Source organism: Hypanus sabinus (assembly GCF_030144855.1).
Source record: "Hypanus sabinus isolate sHypSab1 chromosome X2 unlocalized genomic scaffold, sHypSab1.hap1 SUPER_X2_unloc_1, whole genome shotgun sequence".
Classification (NCBI taxonomy): Eukaryota; Metazoa; Chordata; class Chondrichthyes; order Myliobatiformes; family Dasyatidae; genus Hypanus; species Hypanus sabinus.
In genome coordinates this window covers 1,147,877-1,173,360 of record NW_026778979.1, presented here as the reverse complement: position 1 = coordinate 1,173,360, position 25,484 = coordinate 1,147,877, and the positions used below count along the sequence as shown (strand labels likewise).

General features: G+C 54.5%; 1 protein-coding gene across 1 annotated transcript; it reads left to right on the top strand.

The window, feature by feature from the left end:
• The first annotated feature begins 2,251 nt into the window (after window positions 1-2,251).
• On the top strand, window positions 2,252-24,205 carry LOC132385693 (nuclear factor 7, brain-like). Its single transcript, XM_059957901.1, has 7 exons — window positions 2,252-3,210; window positions 3,685-3,780; window positions 4,189-4,422; window positions 6,228-6,250; window positions 6,337-6,455; window positions 16,207-16,338; window positions 23,557-24,205. The coding sequence occupies exons 1-7, from the start codon at window positions 2,800-2,802 to the stop codon at window positions 23,736-23,738; spliced, it is 1,197 nt and encodes a 398-aa protein (XP_059813884.1). The 5' UTR covers window positions 2,252-2,799; the 3' UTR covers window positions 23,739-24,205.
• The last annotated feature ends 1,279 nt before the right edge of the window (window positions 24,206-25,484 follow it).

Sequence of the window (25,484 nt, the reverse complement as noted above, 5' to 3'; positions counted from 1 at the left end):
AACCCGAGGCGCAGCTCCCGGTGTCCGGCCCACTCGGTCCCGGTCCAAACAGCGGCCCGCCCACTGACACCCCTCAGCCAATGGGAGCATCCCTCTCCCAGCGGTGGTCGCTGATTGGCTGTGTGTGTGAGAGGACGGGTTGCTGATGGGAGCTGGAGATGTCAGTCACAGTTTGTTCACAGAATTAAAGGAAAATCCCCGAAACTCAAATTTCAAAGTAAATTTTATTATCAGAGTCCAGATAAATCACTACGTTCCACCCGGAGAAGCATTTTCCTGCGGACATACTTAGAAAAAGTATAGAATAGTAACCATAACAGAAGCAGGCAGTGAAAGATCAGCCAGAGTGCTTAAGGTAACAAACTGTGCAAAAACAGAGAAACAGCGATAAATAACAACAGCATGAAATAACCGCAGCGGCTGTTGGTGGATCTCCGGAGCTCTCACCGCTCCCCTGTGCAATCCGACAGGCGGAAGGCCAAGGGAGAACAAGGCGCAAAGGTAAACTCGTGATTTAGGAAGTAAGAAACAGGAGCAGGGGTTGCCTTTCGGCCCGTTGCGCCAGTTCGGCCTTTCACTCCGATAATGGCTGATCCTTGACCTCAGGGACACTTTCTTGCAATGTTCCCATCTTCGCTCCGCCCTTCAATATTCCTTGTGAATTTAGAAACCTTGTGGGGAAAAAATCCAAAGATTCGCTGCACTCCTCATCTGCGACCTGTCAGACGACATCGGATTCTGAGTCTGTGACCTTATTCAACACCCAGTGAAGAAAAACGCCATTCCTGCCCCACCCTGTCAATACCTGTGAGACTGTGTCTGTCTCACTCAGACCACCTCTTATTTCTCCAATTTTGAGACAGGCCCAGTCAATGTAATCTCTCTGAGGACACTACCGCACCCCCCAAATCAATCTCTGAAATCTTCTCTTCATCCCACAGGCTGACTCCAGGAGGGAGACCAGACCTGTGCACAGTGTTCCATGTACGCTCTCACCAGGACCCCATATACCTTCAGAGGAGATCTTTATTCTTCTATTCAAACCTTCCTTCCCATTCAATGCTCTTCATTTAATATCAAACTCAAACAGTGAACAGACACAACACAGCCTCAGCCATGAATTTAAAGGGCAGGTGTTGCAACAGTTTGAGCTTCATACCGGGGGGTACGGAGCAAATAGGGTGTCACAAAGGGAGGAATGTGAGAGTGTTGTATGTCTGAGCCCAGCTGTGTCTGTTTGTGTGTGACAGAAGGCTCACTGATCCTCGGGCTGTTCCCAGGATGCTCTGGAAAATAGACAGCGATTGCTGCTGGAAGATCATCAACTCGGGGAAAGACGCCCGAAACTTGTTGGCCTGCCATCACATCGAGATGTCTGGAGAGCAGCGGTTCCCAACCTGAGATCCACGGTTACTGGTATTGGTCCTTGGCATTAAAAAAAGTTTTCGAAGCCCAGTCGTACAGGAATGCTGCCTACTGACACATTCCAGACGACAGGGACACCATTGGAACTACAGGGGTCCTCTACACTGGACAGGGAGAGGCCGGGTTGGCTGAGGAAGCCTCACAGTTATGGTAGTAGTGAACCACCCCAGGGGGCACATGGCTTCTCCTTTCATCTCAGGACTTCAACTGTCTTCCAGGGGAATGTCCTTCCGACCGCATGGATGAGGCCAATGGAGATTCAGCTGACGTTTTTGTCGCACTGGAAATTTACAAGATGGGGTTGCCAGCCATACGGCCAACCATCCTCCGCTCGTAGCCGGGCTTAGACAGTCCATGGATGCGTTTTCGTATCTGTTGTCTGTTTAATGTGTTTTTGATCCCACACTCAACATAGAAAAGGCCAGAATTTCCACTGAACACATCCAGCAAAACCAAGTTGATTCCCTGAGCAAACACGAGGAAGTCTGCAGATGCTGAAATTCAAGCAACACACACAAAATGCTGGTGGAACGCAGCAGGCCAGGCAGCGTCTATAGGAAGAAGAACTGTCGACGTTTCGTCAGGACTAACCGAAAGGAAAGATATTAAGAGATTTGAAAGTAGGAGGGGGAGGCGGAAATGCGAAATGATAGGAGAAGACCGGAGGGGGTGGGATGAAGCTAAGAGCTGGAAAGGTGATTGGCCACAGGGATACAGAGCTGGGGAAGCGAAAGGATCATGGGACGGGAGGCCTAGGCAGAAAGAAAGGGGAAGGGAGCACCGGAAAGAGATGGAGAACAGGCAGTGATGGGGAGAGGGAGAAAAAAAAAGACGAACAACTAAATATGTCAGGGATGGGGTAAGAAGGGAAGGAGGGGCATTAACGGAAGTGAGAGAAGTCAATGTTCATGCCATCAGGTTGGAGGCTACCCAGGTGTTGTTCCTCCAACCTGAATGTGGCTTCATCTTGACAGCAGAGGAGTCCATGGATAGACATATCAGAATGGGAATGGGACGTTGAATTAAAATGTGTGGCCACTGGGAAATCCAGCTTTCTCTGGCGGACAGAGCGTCGGTGTTCAGCGAAATGGTCTCCCAGTCTGCGTCGGGTCTCACCAATATACAAAAGGCCACACCGGGAGAACCGGACGCAGTATACCACACCAGCTATCCTGACGAAGAGTCTCGGCCCGAAACGTCGGCAGTGCTTCTCCCTACAGATGCTGCCTGGCCTGCTGTGTTCCACCAGCATTGTGTGTGTGTTGTGTGATTCCCCGAGTCTGCAGCGCGCGTAGTGGACAATCGCGGTACTGCAGGGGATCAGCAACTCCCCGAAAGTGAAAGCATTCTGAATCAGGAAGTGCCGGAGTTAACATGGCTTCGAAAAGGAAGGCCGAGAGTTGGACCGAGGAGGTAATTTGTCCCGTCTGCCTGGATTTCTTCACCGATCCGGTTATACTGGAGTGTGGACACAACTTCTGTCGCTCTTGTATCACACAGTATTGGGAAAGGGAGGAGAGAAACTCCTGCCCGGAATGTAGAAAGGTGTTTGCTGACCGCACCCTCAGGGTGAATCGGGCCTTAGCAAATCTGGCTGAAAAAGCTCGAAATCTAAACCTGAATCCGAAAGGGAAGGAAAGTAAACGTCACTGCGAGGAACATGAGGAAGAACTGAAGCTGTTTTGTGAAACGGACAAGACACTGATCTGTGTGGTCTGTGCAGCTGCGCAGGAACACAGAGAGCATCGATTTGTGCTGATTAAAGAGGCTGTTAAAAACTATAAGGTAAAAACTAACGTTAATTTAACACTTAACACATTTCCTTTGTCCTTTGCAACACCTGACTCCTAACCTCCTCCCTCGTCGCCATTCAGGGCCGCAAACAGCCCAGTTCCTCCCGTTTCTTCCACGGTCGATTGTCCTCTCGTATCAGATTCCTTCTTCTCCAGCCCTTTACCTCTTCCACCTGTCCCCTCTCAGCTTCTCACTTCATCACCCTCCCCCACGTTCCCCCTCACGTTGTCTCACCCGTCACCTGTCAGCTGGTTCTCATCCCCAACCTTTTTATTCTGGCTTCTCTCCCATTCCTTCCCAGTCCCAAAGAAGGGTCTCATCCCGGAACACCGACTGTTTATTTCCCCTGAATAGATGCTGCCTGACTCACTGAGTTCCTCCGGCATTTTGTGTGATAATCGGGTTTGATCACCTGTTTCTTTTGATGCATCTTTGTTTCTATTTCCTTCACTCTCTGACTTCCAGGATCAGCTAAAATCTTCCTTAGACTCTCTCACAAAAAAGAAATCAGACTTCCAGGAAAAGGAGCAGCAACAGAAAGAGAAGATTTCCGGAGTTCGGGTGAGGCTTCCTGAGCGGAATTTCTGATATTACTGTCGAGTTTTGCTCCATTTAATGCAGAATAGCCGAGTATCGCAGCTCCAGTGACCTGGGTTCGATCCTGACCTCTGCTGCTGTCTGTGTGGAGTTTGCATGCTCTCCCTGTGACCACGAGAGACTCCGACACATCCCAGGGACATGCTGGATGAATGGCTAATTACCGTTAACCCTGAAAAGGTGGGGAAGGTGTGTGTGAATCAGATGGGAGTTTATGGTTCAATATGTGAGAGTAGGTTTCAGGAAAACGTGAGGGAATGGTGTTGACGGGAATGCTCTCAGAAGTAGCATGGACTCATAGACCAAACTCAACGACAAAAGGAAACAGAGCACAGCAATGCAGTATATTAATCTTCACCTTTCCTTCGACAGGAACAGTCACACAGTGTTCAGTCCCACATCACATCCCAGTTTGCTGAACTGCGCCAGATTATCACTGAGAAAGAGCAGAGCTTACTCAGGGATCTCAGGAAAGAAGAGAAGAGGATTCTCAACCCAATGGAGAAAAATCTTCTAGCACTTCAAGAGAATATAAGGATTATTCAGGAGGAAATCACTAAGTTAAAGGAACAGATGGATCAGAAAGCTGGTGTGATATTTCTCAAGGTGAGGGATTATATTTCAATTTGTTTCTGTCAAAGGGCACGAAATGAACAGTGGTATATTTGAAATAAACACAGCACCGAAGCCAATTCTAACAAATCAATTGCCGCTGCTGGCAACCTCACACAAGTTGTTATACTTGCATGACGCGCCCTCCCATCACTCTAATAATGACATTTTAAAATGTCCAAGATACGCTTTCAGTCCTTCATTCGCCAAATACAACCTTGAAGCGATGAAACTTCAGGGTAATTCATTGTAAAGTAAGCTGCCACACAGCGGTCAAGAACAGCGGTCCGCCCGTCCCCAGCTCAAAACTGCACAGAACAACGTACAGATACGTAACCTTTCCCCTTCGCCTTTATCACGTCCCCAATCACGTGACGAGTTACCATAATAAACACGTAACACAGAATACAATGCAGACAGAAAACAGACGTGTTGCTCCTACACACAGCATTTACAAATGGCAGTAAACTGTTTCTCACCAGATAATTGTTGCATCTATTCAGGGTTGTTGTTGTCCCATAATAATAAGATTATTAAGGGATTGGACACGCTGGAGGCAGGAAGCATGTTCCCGCTGATGGGTGAGTCCAGAACTAGAGGCCACAGTTTAAGAATAAGGGGTAGCCCATTTAGAACAGTGATGCAGAAAAACTTTTTCACCCAGAGAGTGGTGGATATGTGGAATGCTCTGCCCCAGAAGGCAGTGGAGGCCAAATTTCTGGATGCATTCAAGAGAGAGTTAGATAGAGCTCTTATAGATAGCGGGGTCAAGGGATTTGGGGAGAGGGCAGGAACGGGGTACTGATTGTGTATGATCAGCCATGATCACAGTGAAAGGCTGTGCTGGCTAGAAGGGCCGAATGGCCTACTGCTGCACCTATTGTCTATTGTCCTAAAACTGGGCTTCCACAACTTCTGTACACCCCAGGACAAAATGCAAATCTCTCTGAAATTATTTACTCCGATCATAATACAGAGCTGCTGACTGTTTCCTTAATTACCGCATTAAATATCCTCTGAAACTCCCATTAACACCCGGTTTCAGTCACAGGCTGTGAGTGTGTCTGTTGCAGTTGGTGTGAGGGTCTCTCTGTCAATCAGTGAGAACAAAGAATTTGACCCACACATTAGACTTATCCTCCATATCCGGTTTCCATCAGATTATGGAAACTTTCAATGTCTCTTTATTTTTTGGATATATTTCGCATGGGATTATATCCCATTCTCTATCATAAACAGGCCATTAGGTCCATCTTCTATCAGTATCCCTGCTTCACAATCCTCCTGCCACCTACTCACCGCACCCAGCAACAGTGCCCTGAACTCCCTGGTCCCTCACGTGTTTATCCAGCCTCCCCATTACAGTCACTCTGCTGTTCCATTTCATCCACTCCTGTGGCAGCGAGTTTCACATCCTCTTCACTAAATTTCTTGTGGAATTTGTTAAAATCCATCTGGAATTACATCTCCCCACGAGTCTCCCCATAAATAGAGGTACTTCCTCCACCCGCACACAATCACATACATCACTGATCTTAAATTCCTCCATCCTATCACACTGACTTCATATCCAGATGAAAATGCACAGCCTGTCCTGTCTTCCCTGCAAGTTTCATCCTCTCAGTAATGGTCTGACATTCAGAAACTTTCCCTGTCATTTACCCCATGGTTCTGTATTGTCCGTGTGTCTGAGTGACTGTGGGAGTGGGAATGTTCAACACCTTGTAATGATTTGGATGAAATTCAGGATGTGGACAGTAAGTCCAAGTCTAATCAGATTTGTGTTTTATTTATTTCAGGAGGAAGCTCGTCGGAACAGAAGGTAGGACAGGCTCTTTACTGAAACCCTGAATGGATTTGAAAATAGTTCAGAATAGCAATTTATAACCAGCAGTTTAATATTTACAGGATTAATGACGATGTCCAGGAATTGTCAGTGACAGATGAGACCCTACCGGTTGAAAAATTCGATCACCTCTATTTGTTGAACACAGTGCTGAGAGAAACGCTTGATGCTATTAATCAAGGTAAAACTTACAAAGATTCATTTCTCCTTGTTTATGAAGATCAATTTAGTTCCAATTTGAGGCAAAGATTGTCTGTAATACTGGGGTGCAGGGGAACTGAAGTTTATTCCACATCAACCCCACCGACTGGGAGGCATCACTGTCACATGGTCAGCTGGAGATGTCAGACCCCTGGACACACCAGCACAGGGTCACAATACAACCAATGCACGGGACTGGTGGATGAACCACTGTGTTCCAATCCCAGGCGAATTCACTAACACACCAGTGCATAAGTTTGGATCCAACCAGAGGAACTGGTGTTGTGATGTTGTTGTGGCCATCACGGAATCATGGTTGTAGTTGGGATCTGAATGTCCAAGGTTACACAATGTATTGGTGGTATAGGAAGGTCGGGTGAGGGGGTGGTGTGGCTCTGCTGGTAAATCAGTAGCAAGATGTGACATAGGATTGGAAGATGTTGAATCTTGTGGGTTGATGTAAGGAACTGCAAAAGTAAAAATGACACTGACACCAGTCATATACAGGCCTCCCAACAGTCAGTGGGTTGAGGCCCACAGATTACAACTGGAAATAGAAAAGGCTGATGAAAAGGACAATGTTATGATAATCATGGGAGATTTCAACATGCAGGGCAATTGGGAAAATCAGGTTGGTAAAGGATTTCAAGAGAGTGAGTTTGTTGAATGCAATGTGCTGGCTTTCCAGAGCAGTTTGTCGTTGAGCCTACTCGGGGAACAGCTCTACTGGATTGGGTGTTATGTATTGAACCAGAGGGGAGTAGTGAAAAGAAACCTTAGGAGGCAGAGCTCACAACCTGACCGCTGCCAGGGATGAGAGCAGAGCAGAAATGGTGTCAGTTTCTGGGAAAATGAGGATAGATGTACTCCAAAAATAAATAAATACTCAAATGGCGAAATAGTACAACCATGGCTGACAAGGGAAGAAAAGTTAATGTAAAGGCAAAGGAGAGGGCATACAACTAAACAAAAATTATTCGGAAGGGAGAGGATTGGGAAGCTTTTAAATATCTACAGAGGGGAACTAAAAGGATGATTGGTTGGGAAAAAATAAACAAGAAATTGATTTGAATTGAACTGGCCTGGTTGAAGAAGCTGTCCCGGAGCCTGTTGCTCCCGGCTTTTATGCTGCGGTACCGTATCCCGGATGGTAGCAACTGGTACAGGTTGTGGTTGGGGTGACTCTGGTATCCAATGATCCTTCTGGCCCTTTTTACACACCTATCTTTGGAAAACAAGATAGCAAACAATATCAAATTATTTTTCAAGTATTGTAAAAAAATAAAACAGAGATGAGAGTGGATATAGGACAGCTAGAAAATGAGGGTGGATGCATAATAACAGAGGATAAAGAGATGGCAGATAAGCCAAATATTTTGCACCAGTATTCACCGTGGAAGACACCAGCACTGTGCCCGGTGTTGAAGAGTGCGAGGGAAGAGAAGTGAGTGCAGTTACTGTTACAAGGGAGAAGCTGATCAAAAAGCTGAAAGCCTTAAAGATACATAAGTCACCCAGACCAGATGAACTGCACCCCAGTGTTCTGAAAGAGGTGGCAGTAGAAATTATGGAGGCATTCCAAATGATCTTTCAAAATCATTGGACCCTGGCATGAAAATGGCAAATGTCACTTGACTCTTTAAGTAAGGAGGAAGGCAGCAGAAAGGAAATTATTGACCAGTTTGCCTCACCTCTGTGGTTGGGAAGAAATTGGAGTCAGTTGTTAAGTATGAGGTTATGGAATACTTGGTGACACTGGACAAGATAGGACAAGTCAGCATGGCTTCGTTAAGGGAATATCCTGCCTGACAAACCTGTTGGGATTCTTTGAGGAGATTACAAGCAGGATCGATAAAGGGGATGCAGTGGATGTTGTATATTTGGAATCTCGGAAGGCCTTTGACAAAGTGCCACACATGAAGGTGGTAACCAGGTTAAGAGGCCATGGTGTTACAGAAAAGTTACAGGCATGGTTAGAACATTGGCTGATTGGTAGGAAACAGCGAAGGAGAGTAAACGGAACCTTTCCTGGTTGGCTGCCAGTGAGTCGTGTTCCACAGGGACACAGGTGTTAAGACACCTTCATTGTATGCTGTATATCAAGATTTAGCTGATGGAATAGACAATAAGATAGAGGAGCAGAAATAGGCCATTCGGCCCATTGAGTTTGCTCCAATATTCAGTCATGGGAAGACCCAATTCTTCCGGTCATCCCCACTCCCCTGCTTTCACCCCATACCATTTGATGCCCTGGCTAAATGAGAACCGGTACATCTCTGCCTTAAATATGCCTTGGCCTCCACAGCCACATGTCGCAACAAATTCCACAGATTCTCCACACACACTGACTAAAGTAATTTCTCTGCATCTCAGTTCTAAAAGGACGTCCTTCAATCCTGAAGTCATACCCTCTTGTCCTAGAGTAGATGGCTTTGTTTCCAGGCTTTGCAAATGATACGAAGATTGGCGGTGGGGCCGGTAGTGTTGAGGAAACAGTTAGTCCTGACAAGGACTTGGATGAGGAGAAAGGGAAAGAAATTGGCAAATTATATACAATGTTGGAAAATACATGGTCCTGCACTTTGGTCGTAGAAATAATGTGCAGATTTTCAAATGGGGAGAAAATCAAAAAAATCTGAGACGAAATTGGACTTAGCAGTCATTCTGCAGAACTTCCTAAATGGTAACTTGCAGGTAGAGTCAGTGGTGAGGAAGGCAAATCCAATGTTAGCATTGAATTCAATCAGTTTAAATAGCATTCATTTCAAGAGCAGGGATGTGATGCTGAGGATTTATAAGGCACTGGTGAAGACTCACCTTGAGTATTGTGAAGAATTTTGGGCTCCTCGTCTAAGAAAAGATGTGCTGGCATTGCAGAAGGTTCATTTCATAAGGATGATTCCAGGAATGAAAGGGTTATCATACGAGGAACGTTTGATAGCTCTGTGTCTGTACTCGCTGGAATTTAGAAAGATGAGGGGGAATCTCATTGAAACCTTTCAAATGTTGAAAGTCCTAGAAACCTTTCGAATGTTGGAAGTCCTAGACAGAGTAGATGTGGAAAGGATGTTTCCCATGGTGGTGGAGTTTAGGACAAGAGGGCACAGCCTCAAGACAGAGGGGGAATCTATTTAAAACATGTGGAGAAATTTGTCAGCAGCTGGTGAATTTGTGGAACCTGTTGGGTGTATTTAAGGCAGAGCTTGATAGGTTCTAGATTGGACACAGCATCAAAGGTTACGGGGAGAAGACCAGGTAGTGGGGCTGAGGAGGGAAAAAAGGATCAGCAATTATTGAATGGCGGAGCAGACTCAATAGGAAAATGGCCTAATTCTGCTCCTATGTCTTATGGTGATCAGACCACTACATTGAAGCATTGTGAGAATGAGCTCGGACACAGCAACAAGCATTGACATGGGTCAAGATTTCATCTCGGGAGAAGCACACACAGCATAACCGGCCTGGCAATGCTCCCTCACACACATACACAGGAAGGATTGGCAGATTGTTGTCAGAGCCTCAGCAATGTACGTTGTTATTTCCCTCAGTAACCTGGAAACCAGACTCTTCAGAGACAGTCATTTATTGATTTAAACAACTCAATCACATGTGACACATTGTCAACACACACCAGACATGTGATGACACACTGTAACATAAAAACTTCTTCAATGTGCATACTCTCCTTCAATGTGTATACACTCCACACGGATATTTACCACAATCAACACACACACACACACACACGCGCGCGCGCGATATACTATCAGAGTGTGACACACAGCCACAGAAATAGGCACAAATTCCCATTTAGGATTGAAATCTGCCGTCCTTACCCAGTCTGACTGTTCTGTGGCACTGAGCTGCCCTCTGACGTGACGTCACATCAACACTTCACAGACAGACTCCGGGGTGAGATTCCTCAGGAGGATGATCTTGGAGGGTTTGATGGATGTTGAACACACGGCCCACTTCATCAATGTGCGAGACTAAGATGTCTTCTTGAGCATGGTCCATTTGTGTGTGTTTGCCCCCCCCATCCCTCTAACCATTTCCCATCTGTGTATTTATTTTAAAATATGTTATTTTTTACCTGTTTCGACAGCGTCTGAGGGCAAATTCCGTTCACCAACCTCCCTCTCTCTGAGAATGTTACCCGATTTCCCATCTCACTTTCAATCTGAGGCCTCTGGTTCTGTACTCCCATTTCTTGGAAAAAGAACGTTATTTAAGCTCCTTAGAATTATTTACCTTGATAAGGGGTCAGACCTGAACATCCTACACTACAGCTGAATCGCCCAAGCTTACTCACTCTCTGCTTTTAACCCAAGCCCCCAGTCCTGGTAACATCCTCCTGAAGCCTCCTGTCCAGTGTAATGACATCCTCCCCATATTCGGGAACCGGAAATGCAGACAATGCTCCAAGTGTGGTCTATCATCGACATCAAAGGCCTTGCTGAATTTCATGTGGACAGTGTGGAATAGGCTGATGAATACAGTACTGAAGGTGTTTTTTTAGATTGGGACAAGAAGGGCGGCGTGGGAGCTAAATTCTGAAGGAAGACAGTGTAAAATACTTTGCGTACAAGAACGGCGAGACTGCGCAGGACAGCGCGGAGAGTTTAAAAAGATGACCACCCTATACAACGGGCAGCGGAGTGGGTGGCAGTAGAGTGTAGGGATTTGGCTCAACGGGCTTAGGTGGTAATGGGAAGAGCTGAGAGCGAGGCACCGACTCTTTTTCTCCCCTTGGCAAATCGGCCTGGACGGACGGGGGAACAGCAGGGCACATTAGCTAATGGTTTAAAAAGTCCGTGTGCTTGGCGAAGTAAGTGGGTGAGTAGACCTATCTTTCTTTGTTTCATTCCTGTAGAATTAGGTAGCATGACTGCAGGGTCAGTGCTTTGTTCAGGGTGTCAGATGTGGGAATCCTGGGAGACCTCCAGCCTCCCTGATAGCCACATCTGCACCAGGTAAACCGAGATTCAGCTTCTCAGAGACCGTGTTAGGGATCTGGAGCAGCAGCTTGATGACCGACTGCTTATTAGAGAAAACGAAGTGGTGATAGACAGGAGCTACAGGGAGGTAGTCATCCCTAGGCTACAGAGGTCAAAAAACTAGGTGACTGTCAGGAGAGGGAAGGGAAATGCCAGGGTAGTGGAGAGCACCACTGTGTCTGCCCCCCTCAGCAACAAGTATATCGTTTTGGATGCTGTTGAGGGGGATGACCTGACAGGGGACGGCCATGGTGACCGGGTCTCTGGCACTGAGCCTGACGCTGTTGTGCAGGAGGAAAGGAGGGAGAAGAGGAATGCGGTAGTCATAGGGGATTCCATAGTCAGGGGAACAGACAGGAGATTCTGTGAGCCTGATAGAGATACCCGCATGGTGTGCTGCCTCCCAGGTGCCAGGGTACGGGATGTCTCGGATCGGGTCCAGAATATTCTGAAGGGAGAGGGCGAGCAGCCAGCTGTCTTGGTACATGCTGGTTCCAATGACATAGAGAGGAAAAGGGAGGAGGTCCTGAAGAGAGATTTCCGAGAGTTAGGAATGAAGCTGAGAAGCAGGACCTCCAGGGTAGTAATCTCAGGATTGCTACCTGTGCTACGTGCTAGCGAGGGCAAGAATAGTAGGATCAGGCTGATGAACGCGTGGCTGAGAGACTGGTGCAGGGGTCCGGGCTTCAGATTCTTGGATCATTGGGATCTCTTCTGGGGGAAGTATTAACTGTTCAAAAAGGATGGGTTACACCTGAACCCGAAGTGGATCAATATCATAGCAGAAATGTTTAATAGAGCTGTTAGGGAGGGTTTAAACTAATTTGGCAGGGGGATGGGAAAGAGGTGACATAGGATCGGAAGGTGCAGAATCTTTATGGGTTGAGCTAAGAAATCGCAGGGGTAAAAGGACCCTAATGGCAGTTATCTACCGGCCTCCTAACAGCTGCAGCGATATGGACTACAAATTACAACAGAAAATTGAAAAGGCTTGCCAGAAGGGCAGTGTTATGATAATTGTGGGGATTTTAACATGCGAGTGGATTGGGAAAATCAGGTCGACACTGGATCTCAAGACAGAGAATTTGTAGAATGTCTACAAGATGCTTTTTCAGAACAGCTTGTTGTTGAGCCCACTAGGAGATCAGAGATACTGGATTGGATATTGTGGAAAGAACCAGAGGTGATTAGAGAGATTGAGGTGAAGGAACCATTTGGAGGCAGTGATTGTAACATGAGTTCACTGTAAAATTTGAGAAAGAGAAGCAGAAATCCGATGTGTCGGTATTGCAGTGGAGTAAAGGAAATTACAGTGGCATGAGAGAGGAACTGGCCAAATTTGACTGGAAAGGGACACTAGCGGGAGGACAGCAGAGCAGCAGTGGCTGGAGTTTATGCAAGAAGTGAGGAAGGTGCAAGACAGATATATTCCAAAAAAGAAGAAATTTTCGAATGGAAAAAGATGCAGCCAAGGCTGACAAGAGAAGTGAAAGCCAAAGTAAAAGCAAAGGAGAGGGCATTCAAGGAAACAAAAATTACTGGGAAGACAGAGTATTGGAAAGTTTTTAAAAGCTTACAAAAGGAAGGCCATTAAGAGGGAAAAGATGAACTATGAAAGAAAGCTAGCAAATAATATCAAAGAAGATACCAAAAGCTTTTTCAAGTATATAAAGAGTAAAAAACCGGTGAGAGTGGATATAGGACTGATAGAAAATGATGCTGGAGAAATTGTAATGGGACATAAGGAGATGGCTGAGGAACTGAACGAGTATTTTCATCTGTCCTCACTGAGGAAGATATCAGCAGTATACCGGACACTCAAAGGTGTCAGGGAAGAGAAGTGTGCGCTGTCATAATTACGACAGAGAAAGTACTCAGGAAGCTGGATAGTCTCAGGGTAGATAAATCTCCAGGACCAGATGGAATTCACCCTTGTGTTTTGAAGGAAGTAGCTGTGGAGATCGCATTAGCAATGATCTTTCAAAAGTCAATAGATTCTGACATGGTTCCGGAGGAGTGGAAGATTGTAAATGCCACTCTGGTATTTAAGAAAGGGGCAAGGAAGCAAAAAGTAAATTATAGACCTGTTAGCTTGACATCGGTGTGAGTCAATTGTCAAGAATGAGGTTACGGAGTACCTGGAGGCATATGACAAGATAGGCCAAACTCAGCATGGTTGCCTTAAAGGAAAATCCTGCCTGACAAACCCATTGAAATCTTTTGAGGAGATTACAAGTAGGCTGAACAAGGGAGATGCAGTGGATGTTGTGTATTTGGATTTTCAGAAGGCCTTTGACAAGGTGCCACATATGAAGTTGCTAAACAAGATAAGAGCCCATGGAATTACGGGAAAATTACATCTGTCGATAGAGCATTGGCTGATTGGCAGGAAACAGAGAGTGGGAATAAAGGATCCCATTCTGGTTGTCTGCCAGTTAAAAGTGGTGTTCCAGAGGGGTCCGTGTTGGGGCCACTTCTTTTTACATTGTATATCAACGATTTGGATTATGGAAAAGATGGCTTTGTGGCTAAGCTTGCTGATGATACAAAGGTAGGTGGAAACTCCCCCACCTGAGGAAACAGAGAGTCTGCAGAGAGACTTGGATAGATTTGGAGAATGGTCAAAGAAGTGGCAAATGAAATACAATGTTGAAAAGTGATTGGTCATGCATGTTGGCAGAAGAAATAAACGGGCAGATTATTATTTAAGTGGAGAGAGAATTCAAAGTTTTGAGATGCAATGGGACTTGAGGGTGCTCGTGCAGGATACCCTTAAGGTTAACCTCCAGGTTGAGTCGGTGGTGAAGAAGGTGAATACAATGTTGACAGTCATTTCTAGAGGAATAAAATATAAGAGCAAGGATGTGATGTTAAGGCTCTATAAGGCAGTGGTAAGACCTCACTTGGAGTACTGTGTGCAGTTTTGGGCTTCTTATTTAAGAAAGGATGTTCTGACATTGGAGAGGGTTCAGAGCAGATTCACCAGAATGATTCCGGGAATGAGAGGGTTAACATGGGGAATGAGAGGGTTAACATGTGAGGAACATTTGATCACTCTTGGACTGAACTCTGTGCAGTTTAGAAGAATGAGGAGGAACCTCACGGAAACATGTCGAATTTTAAAAGGCATGGACAGAGTGGATGTGGCAAAGTTGTTTGTGGCAAAGGTGGGGGAGTCTAGTACGAGAGAACATGACTTAAGGATTGAAGGGCGCCCACTCAGAACGGAGATGCAAAGAAATTTTTTAAGCCAGAGGGTGGTGAATCTGTGAATTTGTTGCGGCAGTGGAGTCCAGGTCATTGGGTGTATTTAAGGCAGAGATTGATCAGTATCTGAGTAGCCAGGGCATCAAAGGTCATGGTGAGAAGGTGGGGGAGTGGCACTAAATGGGAGAATGGATCAGCTTATGATAAAATGGCAGAGCAGATTCGAAGGGCCGAATGTCCGGCTTCTGCTGCTGTGTCTTATGGTCTTATTTGAATGCACCAGTATACGGAATAGGGATCTTGTAAAACAGGTAGAGTTTGACAGGTACAAACTTAGGCAGGTACGACTTTGGTCGAAGGAATAAAGGCATAGACAATTCTGTAAACAGGGCAAAATTCAAAAATCAGAGGTGCAAATGGACATGGGTGTCCTTGTGCAGGATTCCCTGAAGGTTAACTTGCTGTTTGTGTCAGTGGTAAGATTGGCAAACTCAATGTTTGCTTTCATTTCGAGAGGATTAGAGTACAAGAGCAAGGATGTAATTCTGAGGTTTTATAAGGCATTGGTCAGACCACACTTGGAGTACTGTGAGCAGTTTTGGGTCCCTTCTATCGGAAAACATGTGCTGGCATTGGAGGGGGTGCAGATGATTCACAAGAATAATTCCAGGAATGAAAGAGTTAACATATGAGGAGTGTTTGATGGTACTGGGCCTGTACTCACCGGAGTTCAGAAGAATGGCTGATTTATCATCCCTCTCAACCCTATTCTCCAGTCTCCTCCCCATAACTTTTGAGACTCTGACCAATCAAGAAGTTTACTTATTAACTCCTGCATTAAAAATCAAACAGGAGAAAATCTGCAGATGCTGGTAATTCAGGCTACACAGGTCCTGATGAAGGGTCTCGCCAGATCTCTCTGACACCTGTCTGGAGAGAGTTGATGTTGGGAGGATGTGGGTGGGTCGAGAACGGTGAGCACAGCCTCCGACTATAGGGATGTCCATTTAGGACAGAGATGCGGAGGAATTCCTTTATCCACAGGATAGTGAATCTGCCACAGGCAGCTGTGGAGGCCAAATAATTGAGTATATTTAAAGCAGAGTAACACAAACAAATTGTTGGGGGAACATCAAGCCGGGAAGTTTCTATGGAAAAGAGTAAACAGTCGACGGTTCAGACTGAAACACTTCATCAAGACCTGTGTTGCTTAAGGGTTCCTGCAAATTCATCCCCTGTCCTAATGAGGGGCTGCGGGGGATGGGGCTCTGGGAAAGTCATCCTCATCTGCCATCTTTGCCCCCTCCAGCTTCTCATTACGTCTACACACACAGTTCACCAACAGGCTTTCAACCCCTCCCCCACCTGGTTCAATCTGCCATTTATTTCTCCGCTACTGGTTCCCATTATCACCTCCTTTACTGTCTCAAACCATCACACTCCCCCACTTCACACTCACAAATGAATGTGAAAATTGTATGACGGGCCTGTTCCTGTGCTGTACTGCTCTATGTTCTCTGTTCCCAGTTTCGAAGAATGAGAGGAGATCTCATGGAAACACAAAATTCTTTCAGGGATCAACAGGCAGGAGTGAGGGAGGATGTTTCCCCTGTCCAGCGGAAAACCCTTGTGGAGACATCTGCTTTTGTCGAATCAAAGGTTCGTGTCGGCCACCCGACCGCGCCTGAGATCTCCACCACCCCCGGTCCACGGGGCCGCGCCGTCCGAGTCTCCCCCCGATCCCCGGGGCCGCGCTGTCCGAGTCTCCCCCACCCCCCCGATCCCCGGGGCCGCGCTGTCCGAGTCTCCCCCACCCCCCCGATCCCCGGGGCCGCGCTGTCCGAGTCTACCCCCGATCCCCGGGGCCGCGCTGTCCGAGTCTCCCCCCGATCCCCAGGGCCCTGCTGTCCGAGTCTCCCCCCGATCCCCGGGGCCTCACTGCCCGAGTCTCCCCCCGATCCCCGGGGCCGCGCTGCCCGAGTCTCCCCCCGATCCCCGGGGCCGCGCTGTCCGAGTCTCCCCCCGATCCCCGGGGTCGCGCTGTCCGTCTCCCCCCGATCCCCGGGGTCGCGCTGTCCCTGTCTCCCACCGATCCCCGGGGCCGTGTTGTCCGAGTCTCCCCCCGATCCCCAGGGCCCCGCTGTCCGAGTCTCCCCCCCGATCCCCGGGACCCCGCTGCCCAAGTCTCCCCCCGATACCCGGGGCCCCGCTGTCCGAGTCTCCCCCGATTCCCGGGGTCCCGCTGTCCGAGTCTCCCCCCGATCCCCGGGGCCGCGCTGTCCGAGTCTCCCCCGATCCCCGAGGCCGCGCTGTCCGAGTCAACCCCCGATCCCCGGGGCCGCGCTGTCCGAGTCTCCCCCCGATCCACGGGGACGCGCTGCCGGAGACTCCCCCCGATCCCCGGGGCCGCGCTGTCCGAGTCTCCCCCCGATCCCCGGGGCCGCGCTGTCCGAGTCTCCCCCCGATCCCCGGGGCCGCGCTGTCCGAGTCTCCCCCAGATCCCCGGGGCCGCGCTGTCCGAGTCTTCCCCCGATCCCCGGGGCCGCGCTGCCCGAGTCTCCCCCCGATCCCCGGGGCTGCGCTGCCCGAGTCTCCCCCCGATACCCGGGGCCCCGCTGTCCGAGTCTCCCCCCCCCGTTCCCCGGGGCCCCGATGCCCGAGTCTCCCCCCGATCCCCGGGGCCCCGCTGTCCGAGTCTCCCCCCGATCCCCGGGGCAGCGCTGTCCGAGCCTCTCCCCGATCCCCGGGGTCGCGCTGTCCGAGTCTCCCCCGATCCCTGGGTCCTCTCCGTCCGAGTGTCCCCGGATCCCCGGGGCCGCGCTGTCCGAGTCTCCCCCCGATCCCCGGGGCCCCGCTGTCCGAGTCTCCCCCCCCCCGATCCCCGGGGCCGCGCTGTCCGAGTCTCCCCCGATTCCCGGGGCCGCGCTGTCCGAGTCTCCCCCCGATCCCCGGGGCCGCGCTGTCCGAGTCTCCCCCCCCCGATCCCCGGGGCCGCGCTGTCCGAGTCTCCCCCCGATCCCCGGGGCCGCGCTGTCCGAGTATCCCCCCGATCCCCGGGGTCGCGCTGTCCGTCTCCCCCTGATCCCCGGGGCCGCGCTGTCCGAGTCTCCCCCCGATATCCGGGGTCGCGCTGTCCGAGTCTCCCCCCGATCCCCGGGGACGCGCTGCCGGAGACTCCCCCCGATCCCCGGGGCCGCGCTGTCCGAGTCTCCCCCCGATCCCCGGGGCCGAGCTGACCGAGTCTCCCCTCCGATCCCCGGGGCAGCGCTGTCCGAGTCTCCCCCCGATCCCCGGGGCCGCGCTGTCCGAGTCTCCCCCGATCCCCGGGGTCCCGTTGCCCGAGTCTCCCCCCGATCCCCGGGGCCGCGCTGTCCGAGACTCCCCCCGATCCCCGGGGCCCCGCTGTCCGAGTCTCCCCCCCCCGATCCCCGGGGCCGCGCTGTCCGAGTCTCCCCCCGATCCCCGGGGCCGCGCTGTCCGAGTCTCCCCCCGATCCCTGGGGCCGCGCTGTCCGAGTCTCCCCCCGATCCCCGGGGCCGCGCTGTCCGAGTCTCCCCCGAGCCCTGGGGTCACGCTGTCCGAGTCTCCCCCCGATCCCCGGCGCCGCGCTGTCCGAGTCTCCCCCGATCACCGGGGCCGCGCTGTCCGAGTCTCCCCCTGATCCCCGGGGTCGCGCTGTCCGTCTCCCCCTGATCCCCGGGGCCGCGCTGTCCGAGTCTCCCCCCGATATCCGGGGTCGCGCTGTCCGAGTCTCCCCCCGATCCCCGGGGCCGCGCTGCCCGAGTCTCCCCCCGATACCCGGGGCCGCGCTGTCCGAGTCTCCCCCCCGATGCCCGAGTCTCCCCCCGATCCCCGGGGCCGCGCTGTCCGAGCCTCCCCCCGATCCCCGGGGTCGCGCTGTCCGAGTCTCCCCCGATCCCCGGGGCCCCGCTGTCCGAGTCTCCCCCCCACGATCCCCGGGGCCGCGCTGTCCGAGTCTCCCCCCGATCCCCGGGGCCGCGCTGTCCGAGTATCCCCCCGATCCCCGGGGTCGCGCTGTCCGTCTCCCCCTGATCCCCGGGGCCGCGCTGTCCGAGTCTCCCCCCGATATCCGGGGTCGCGCTGTCCGAGTCTCCCCCTGATCCCCGGGGCCGCGCTGTCCGAGTCTCCCCCCGATCCCCGGGGCCGCGCTGTCCGAGTCTCCCCCGATCCCTGGGGTCACGCTGTCCGAGTCTCCCCCCGATCCCCGGGGCCCCGCTGTCCGAGTCTCCCCCGATCCCCGGGGCCGCGCTGTCCGAGTCTCCCCCGATTCCCGGGGCCGCGCTGTCCGAGTCTCCCCCCGATCCCCGGGGCCGCGCTGTCCGAGTCTCCCCCCCCCGATCCCCGGGGCCGCGCTGTCCGAGTCTCCCCCCGATCCCCGGGGCCGCGCTGTCCGAGTATCCCCCCGATCCCCGGGGTCGCGCTGTCCGTCTCCCCCTGATCCCCGGGGCCGCGCTGTCCGAGTCTCCCCCCGATATCCGGGGTCGCGCTGTCCGAGTCTCCCCCCGATCCCCGGGGACGCGCTGCCGGAGACTCCCCCCGATCCCCGGGGCCGCGCTGTCCGAGTCTCCCCCCGATCCCCGGGGCCGAGCTGACCGAGTCTCCCCTCCGATCCCCGGGGCCGCGCTGTCCGAGTCTCCCCCCGATCCCCGGGGCCGCGCTGTCCGAGTCTCCCCCCGATCCCCGGGGCCGCGCTGTCCGAGTCTCCCCCCGATCCCCGGGGCCGCGCTGTCCGAGTCTCCCCCAGATCCCCGGGGCCGCGCTGTCCGAGTCTTCCCCCGATCCCCGGGGCCGCGCTGCCCGAGTCTCCCCCCGATCCCCGGGGCTGCGCTGCCCGAGTCTCCCCCCGATACCCGGGGCCCCGCTGTCCGAGTCTCCCCCCCCCGTTCCCCGGGGCCCCGATGCCCGAGTCTCCCCCCGATCCCCGGGGCCCCGCTGTCCGAGTCTCCCCCCGATCCCCGGGGCAGCGCTGTCCGAGCCTCTCCCCGATCCCCGGGGTCGCGCTGTCCGAGTCTCCCCCGATCCCTGGGTCCTCTCCGTCCGAGTGTCCCCGGATCCCCGGGGCCGCGCTGTCCGAGTCTCCCCCCGATCCCCGGGGCCCCGCTGTCCGAGTCTCCCCCCACCCCGATCCCCGGGGCCGCGCTGTCCGAGTCTCCCCCGATTCCCGGGGCCGCGCTGTCCGAGTCTCCCCCCGATCCCCGGGGCCGCGCTGTCCGAGTCTCCCCCCCCCGATCCCCGGGGCCGCGCTGTCCGAGTCTCCCCCCGATCCCCGGGGCCGCGCTGTCCGAGTATCCCCCCGATCCCCGGGGTCGCGCTGTCCGTCTCCCCCTGATCCCCGGGGCCGCGCTGTCCGAGTCTCCCCCCGATATCCGGGGTCGCGCTGTCCGAGTCTCCCCCCGATCCCCGGGGACGCGCTGCCGGAGACTCCCCCCGATCCCCGGGGCCGCGCTGTCCGAGTCTCCCCCCGATCCCCGGGGCCGAGCTGACCGAGTCTCCCCTCCGATCCCCGGGGCCGCGCTGTCCGAGTCTCCCCCCGATCCCCGGGGCCGCGCTGTCCGAGTCTCCCCCGATCCCCGGGGTCCCGTTGCCCGAGTCTCCCCCCGATCCCCGGGGCCGCGCTGTCCGAGACTCCCCCCGATCCCCGGGGCCCCGCTGTCCGAGTCTCCCCCCCCCGATCCCCGGGGCCGCGCTGTCCGAGTCTCCCCCCGATCCCCGGGGCCGCGCTGTCCGAGTCTCCCCCCGATCCCTGGGGCCGCGCTGTCCGAGTCTCCCCCCGATCCCCGGGGCCGCGCTGTCCGAGTCTCCCCCGAGCCCTGGGGTCACGCTGTCCGAGTCTCCCCCCGATCCCCGGCGCCGCGCTGTCCGAGTCTCCCCCGATCACCGGGGCCGCGCTGTCCGAGTCTCCCCCTGATCCCCGGGGTCGCGCTGTCCGTCTCCCCCTGATCCCCGGGGCCGCGCTGTCCGAGTCTCCCCCCGATATCCGGGGTCGCGCTGTCCGAGTCTCCCCCCGATCCCCGGGGCCGCGCTGCCCGAGTCTCCCCCCGATACCCGGGGCCGCGCTGTCCGAGTCTCCCCCCCGATGCCCGAGTCTCCCCCCGATCCCCGGGGCCGCGCTGTCCGAGCCTCCCCCCGATCCCCGGGGTCGCGCTGTCCGAGTCTCCCCCGATCCCCGGGGCCCCGCTGTCCGAGTCTCCCCCCCACGATCCCCGGGGCCGCGCTGTCCGAGTCTCCCCCCGATCCCCGGGGCCGCGCTGTCCGAGTATCCCCCCGATCCCCGGGGTCGCGCTGTCCGTCTCCCCCTGATCCCCGGGGCCGCGCTGTCCGAGTCTCCCCCCGATATCCGGGGTCGCGCTGTCCGAGTCTCCCCCTGATCCCCGGGGCCGCGCTGTCCGAGTCTCCCCCCGATCCCCGGGGCCGCGCTGTCCGAGTCTCCCCCGATCCCTGGGGTCACGCTGTCCGAGTCTCCCCCCGATCCCCGGCGCCGCGCTGTCCGAGTCTCCCCCGATCACCGGGGCCGCGCTGTCCGAGCCTCCCCCCGATCCCCGGGGTCGCGCTGTCCGAGTCTCCCCCGATCCCTGGGTCCTCTCCGTCCGAGTGTCCCCGGATCCCCGGGGCCGCGCTGTCCGAGTCTCCCCCCGATCCCCGGGACCCCGCTGTCCGAGTCTCCCCCCGATCCCCGGGGCCGCGCTATCCGAGTCTCCCCCGAATCCCCGGGGCCGCGCTGTCCGAGTCTCCCCCCGATCCCCGGGGCCGCGCTGTCCGAGTCTCCCCCGATTCCCGGGGCCGCGCTGTCCGAGGCTCCCCCCGATCCCCGGGGCCGCGCTGTCCGAGTCTCCCCCCGATCCTCGGGGCCGCGCTGTCCGAGTCTCTCCTCCGATCCCCGGGGCCGCGCTGACCGAGTCTCCCCCCGATCCCCGGGGCCGCGCTGACCGAGTCTCCCCCCGATCCCCGGGGCCGCGCTGTCCGAGTCTCCCCCCGATCCCCGGGGCCGCGCTGTCCGAGTCTCCCCCGATCCCCGGGGTCCCGTTGCCCGAATCTCCCCCCGATCCCCGGGGCCGCGCTGTCCGAGTCCCCCCCCCCCGATCCCCGGGGCCGCGCTGTCCGAGTCTCCCCCCCCCCCGATCCCCGGGGTCGCGCTGTCCGTCTCCCCCCGATCCCCGGGGCCGCGCTGTCCGAGTCTCCCCCCGATCCCCGGGGTCGCGCTGTCCGTCTCCCCCCGATCCCCGGGGCCGCGCTGCCCGAGTCTCCCCCCGATACCCGGGGCCGCGCTGTCCGAGTCTCCCCCCCGATCCCCGGGGCCCCGATGCCCGAGTCTCCCCCCGATCCCCGGGGCCGCGCTGTCCGAGCCTCCCCCCGATCCCCGGGGTCGCGCTGTCCGAGTCTCCCCCGATCCCCGGGGCCCCGCTGTCCGAGTCCCCCACGATCCCCGGGGCCCCGCTGTCCGAGTCTCCCCCCCACGATCCCCGGGGCCGCGCTGTCCGAGTCTCCCCCCGATCCCCGGGGCCGCGCTGTCCGAGTATCCCCCCGATCCCCGGGGCCGCGCTGTCCGTCTCCCCCTGATCCCCGGGGCCGCGCTGTCCTAGTCTCCCCCCGATATCCGGGGTCGCGCTGTCCGAGTCTCCCCCCGATCCCCCGGGACGCGCTGCCGGAGACTCCCCCCGATCCCCGGGGCCGCGCTGTCCGAGTCTCCCATCGATCCCCGGGGCCGCGCTGTCCGAGTCTCCCCCGATCCCTGGGGTCACGCTGTCCGAGTCTCCCCCCGATCCCCGGCGCCGCGCTGTCCGAGTCTCCCCCGATCACCGGGGCCGCGCTGTCCGAGCCTCCCCCCGATCCCCGGGGTCGCGCTGTCCGAGTCTCCCCCGATCCCTGGGTCCTCTCCGTCCGAGTGTCCCCGGATCCCCGGGGCCGCGCTGTCCGAGTCTCCCCCCGATCCGCGGGACCCCGCTGTCCGAGTCTCCCCCCGATCCCCGGGGCCGCGCTATCCGAGTCTCCCCCCGATCCCCGGGGCCGCGCTGTCCGAGTCTCCCCCCGATCCCCGGGGCCGCGCTGTCCGAGTCTCCCCCGATTCCCGGGGCCGCGCTGTCCGAGTCTCCCCCCGATCCCCGGGGCCGCGCTGTCCGAGTCTCCCCCCGATCCCCGGGGCCGCGCTGACCGAGTCTCCCCCCGATCCCCGGGGCCGCGCTGTCCGAGTCTCCCCCCGATCCCCGGTGCCGCGCTGTCCGAGTCTCCCCCGATCCCCGGGGTCCCGTTGCCCGAATCTCCCCCCGATCCCCGGGGCCGCGCTGTCCGAGTCCCCCCCCCCGATCCCCGGGGCCGCGCTGTCCGAGTCTCCCCCCCCCCCCGATCCCCGGGGCCGCGCTGTCCGAGTCTCCCCCCGATCCCCGGGGTCGCGCTGTCCGAGTCTCCCCCCGATCCCCGGGGCCGCGCTGTCCGAGTCTCCCCCCGATCCCCGGGGTCGCGCTGTCCGTCTCCCCCCGATCCCCGGGGCCGCGCTGTCCGAGTCTCCCCCCGATCCCCGGGGCCCCGCTGTCCGAGTCTCCCCCCGATCCCCGGGGCCGCGCTGTCCGAGTCTCCCCCCGATCCCCGGGGTCGCGCTGTCCGAGTCTCCCCCCGATCCCCGGGGCCGCGCTGTCCGAGTCTCCCCCCGATACCCGGGGTCCCGCTGTCCGAGTCTCCCCCCGATCCCCGGGGTCCCGCTGTCCGAGTCTCCCCCTCGATCCCCGGGGTCGCGCTGTCCGAGTCTCCCCCTCGATCCCCGGGGCCCCGCTGTCCGAGTCTCCCCCCGATCCCCGGGGCCCCGCTGTCCGAGTCTCCCCCCCCGATCCCCGGGGACTCTCTAATTCTCTGCTTCTCCCCCAGTCTCTGTCACCCTGGATGTGGACACGGCGCATCCGTGTCTCGAGGTGTCTGAGGATCGGAAGAGTGTGAGACGGACCCGGACCTGGAGGAATCTCCCTGACACCGGGAAGAGATTCATAGACTGGGAATGTGTTCTGGGATCGGAGGGATTCACATCGGGGAGACATTACTGGGAGGTGTAGGTGACGGGGATTCGGGACTGGGGTCTGGGAGTCGCCGCAGAGTCTGTGGAGAGGAAGAGACCGGTCAGTCTGAGTCCGGAGACCGGATTCTGGATCATCAGGCGGGATCGTGACGTGTTACATCGGGATTATGACGTGTCCGGTCTCATCTCCCCCGAGACCCGTCTCGCTGCCGGTCCCATCCCCGGGAGGGTGGGAGTTTATCTCAGTTACGAGTCCGGGACAGTTTCATTTTACAACGCGGAGACCAAATCCCATCTCCACACCTTCACTGGGAATAAATTCACGGGGAAACTTTATCCTTTCTTCCGGACCTGGAGTGTAAATCAGTGGCTGAGAATCTGCTCCGGTTCCGCTCCAGGTCTGTAAACGGGTCGGGTCCCGGGACCGGCGCCAGGAGTAAAGTCCCTGTAAATATAAATGTGCGGAGAGTGCAGCTAAATAGGTGGCTAAGGGGATGGTGCAGGAGGGAGGGCTTCATGCTTCTGGACAATTGGGCTTTGTTCCCGGGAAGGTGGGGCCTGTTCCGACAGGACGGTTTGCCCCTAAACTGGGCGGGGGGGGGGAGGAAGAACATTATTGCGGGTAGATTTGCCAGTGCTGCTCCGGGGAATTTAATCTAGATTTGCAGAGGGAGGGGAACCAGAGTGTTAGAGCAGATAGAGAGGTGCAGGAGGATAAGGAACATGAGAGGACTGCATGTATAAACGGAAATGAAAAAAAAAAGCAGATGATATACATATTCTCAGGTACATCTATTTCAATGCACGGAGTATTGTCGGTAAAACAGATGAGTTTTGGGCTTGGGTTGACACGTGGGATAACGTCATTACTGCTATTGGTGAGGGGCAGAACTGGCAGCTTAATGTTCTGGTAAAATTGGAGAACGGCCAATTTTGTGGAAATGAAAAAGGATCTAGGAAGAGTGGATTGGGATAAGTTTTTTTTTCTGGCAAGGATGTGTTCAGTAAGTCCACAGGCATAAGAAATTAAATAGAGATTGGGTTGGAAATGTTATAGCAACTTCATTTAATTCAAAATCGAGAGGAGTTGCAATTTCGGTTAATAAATCTTTACCAATTAAAATACAAAATGTAATAATTGATTCTGTGGGGAGATATGTGATTATACATTGTGAATTTTTTTCAGAATTATGGACTTTTATGAACATTTATGCACCAAATGAAAATGATGCAAAATTCATACAAGATTTTTTTAACTTGGCTGACGCAAATGATAAAATATTAATAGGCAGAGATTTTAATTTTTGTTTAGATCCAGTTTTGGATAGGTCAACTAAAGTTGTTACAAAATTAAAAGTAATAAAACTAACTTTATCATTAATGAAAGATTTAAACCTGATTGATATATGGAGAAAAATTAATCCAAGAGAAAGAGATTATTCATTTTATTCAAATAGACATAAAACTTAGATGGAGATTTAATACAATTTTATTAAAACGTCAGGATTTTTGTGATTTTATGAAAAAACAGATTCAATTTTTTTTGGATACAAATTTACATTCAGTTGAGGGTAAAATTGTATTATAGGAAGCGATGACAGCATATTTAAGGGTCAGATTATAAGTTATACATCTAAAATTAAGAAGGAAAATTGGGAAAAGATATCATAAAGTTAGAAAAAGAATCTGAAAGATATATGACAGAAGAAAAACAAAGACAACTTGTTAATAAAAAACTACAATATAATACACTCCAGACATATCGTACAGAAAAAATAATTAT